The 1,689-nt window shown below is 51.0% G+C and overlaps 1 protein-coding gene across 1 annotated transcript in view; it reads left to right on the forward strand.

Moving 5' to 3' along the window:
* The first annotated feature begins 305 nt into the window (after positions 1-305).
* LOC103272535 (26S proteasome non-ATPase regulatory subunit 7) overlaps positions 306-1,689 on the forward strand; it is a 9,981-nt gene continuing 8,597 nt past the window's right edge. Inside the window, exon 1 of the mRNA XM_008070022.2 lies at positions 306-445. Within this exon, the coding sequence (XP_008068213.1) occupies positions 322-445 (124 nt within the window). The 5' untranslated portion in view covers positions 306-321. The remainder of the gene's footprint in view (positions 446-1,689) is intronic.

Below are 1,689 nucleotides of genomic sequence, written 5' to 3' on the forward strand. Positions count from 1 at the left end.
GCGGGCGGCGCCGCCGCTGCTGAGTCACGGGCATGCTGGGGATGGCGCGGCGGCCGCGGGCGAGCGGGGGACGCAGATGCGGCGGCGGACGGCTCTGACTCGCGACGGGCCTCGACCAACGTCGGCTCACGAAGCCGAAGTCCCCTAGCGTCGTGTCCCTGCCCCAGCTGCCACTCCAGGGCCTGGGCTTCCTCGCGTTCCTTTTACCGCGATCTGGATGATGCCGGAGTGTGGGGGACAAGCTTCAGTTGTCCCTGACCCCCGTCCCCAGGGTCGTGCCCCTCTGTCACCTCGTCCGTCCCTTTTTGCCAACCAGACTCGATGTCTGCTAGGACAGCGCTTCGCACCCGCGCTTCTGTGCCCTCCGATGGCTGTCACCGACATCCTGGTCTCAGCGCCCCTGAGGGCTTCCTGGCTGGGCCGTGGTTTGAACTCGTGAAAGTTTGTAAGTGGGAATCGGGTTGGATGATAGCTTAAGATGTAGATGAAGGGTCCGTTTTTCTTTTAAAAACGAGACCAGTTGGTCATGTGGGCGTTAAGGAAGGAGTCAGGTAAGGAAGCGCCTCACAGGACTCTTGGTTAACTCGTTGTTTGAGGGTGTGCTTCGCCACCCCCTGCGTGTTTTGGAATTGTTCCTCCTGCTAGACCTGTCGGACATGCTCATAAGTTCGCAGGATTATAACTTGAATTGGCAACTGCGAAGACCCAGTCGCACATCTGCTGTAAAGTCATAGTTGCTAAGTGTACCTTCCCCTGCTGCTTGCTTTGTAGAAATCACTCAACCAAAGCCAAAAAAAGACCCTCGGCCTATGAGAATGTGTGGGCTTTCTTACAAAAGTAATTGCTGTTGTTTTGGTTTCTTTTCCCCCATGGGATACTAGAGGCCCGAAGGGGCAGGCACCGTTGCAGTTCTGTTCAAGCACTTGTTAAGAGCACTTGCTGCTGTGTCAGATCACTGTAGGGTTTTAAAAAACACAAGTGGACTGTAGATCAAAAGAAAGCCCACAAGTGTGGAAGTTTCCTTTGAGGTATGGACACTCAATTCTTGAAGTGTTTGAAACTCATTTCCAAAAAGGAATCAGAGCCACCAGGAATACAGAATCACAAAATTGCTTGCTCCAAACCCCAAATGTAGTGAGCATTTGCCTTTTATATGTTAAGAAAAAGGTTACTCAATTTGGGGGGCAGTGGTGGGCGGATGACTTGAGGCAGGGAGTTGGAGACCAGCCTGGGCAACATAGCAAGACTCCTGTCTCTAAAATAAATTTTTATATTAACCAGACAGGGTAGCTTGTGCTTGTAGACCCAGCTACACAGGAGGCTGAGGCAGGAGGATTGCTTGAGCCCGGGAGTTTGAGGCGTCAGTGAGCTATGATTGTGCTGCTGTCCGCCAGACTGAGTGACAGCAAGACCCTGTCTCTAATTAAAGATTACAGTAAACCAGTGTGAATCTAGGAGCTGCTAAGGAAATGTAGTTTATTTCACAGTGACTTTTGTCTTTCTTTAGCATAGAGTTGTATTGTTTCTGTTTCTCATATTTGCTAGTGGTTAAAAAGGATTCTTAAGACCAATGAAATGAGAAGACTGGATTTTTTGTTTGTTTGTTTGGTTTTTTTTTGAGTTGGAGTCTCACTCTGTCACCCAGACTGGAGTGCAGTGGCCGCTCCCGGCCACCGCAGCCTCGACCTG

This window comes from Carlito syrichta, unplaced genomic scaffold (assembly GCF_000164805.1).
Source record: "Carlito syrichta isolate Samal-C Ts95f unplaced genomic scaffold, Tarsius_syrichta-2.0.1 Scaffold312739, whole genome shotgun sequence".
Classification (NCBI taxonomy): Eukaryota; Metazoa; Chordata; class Mammalia; order Primates; family Tarsiidae; genus Carlito; species Carlito syrichta.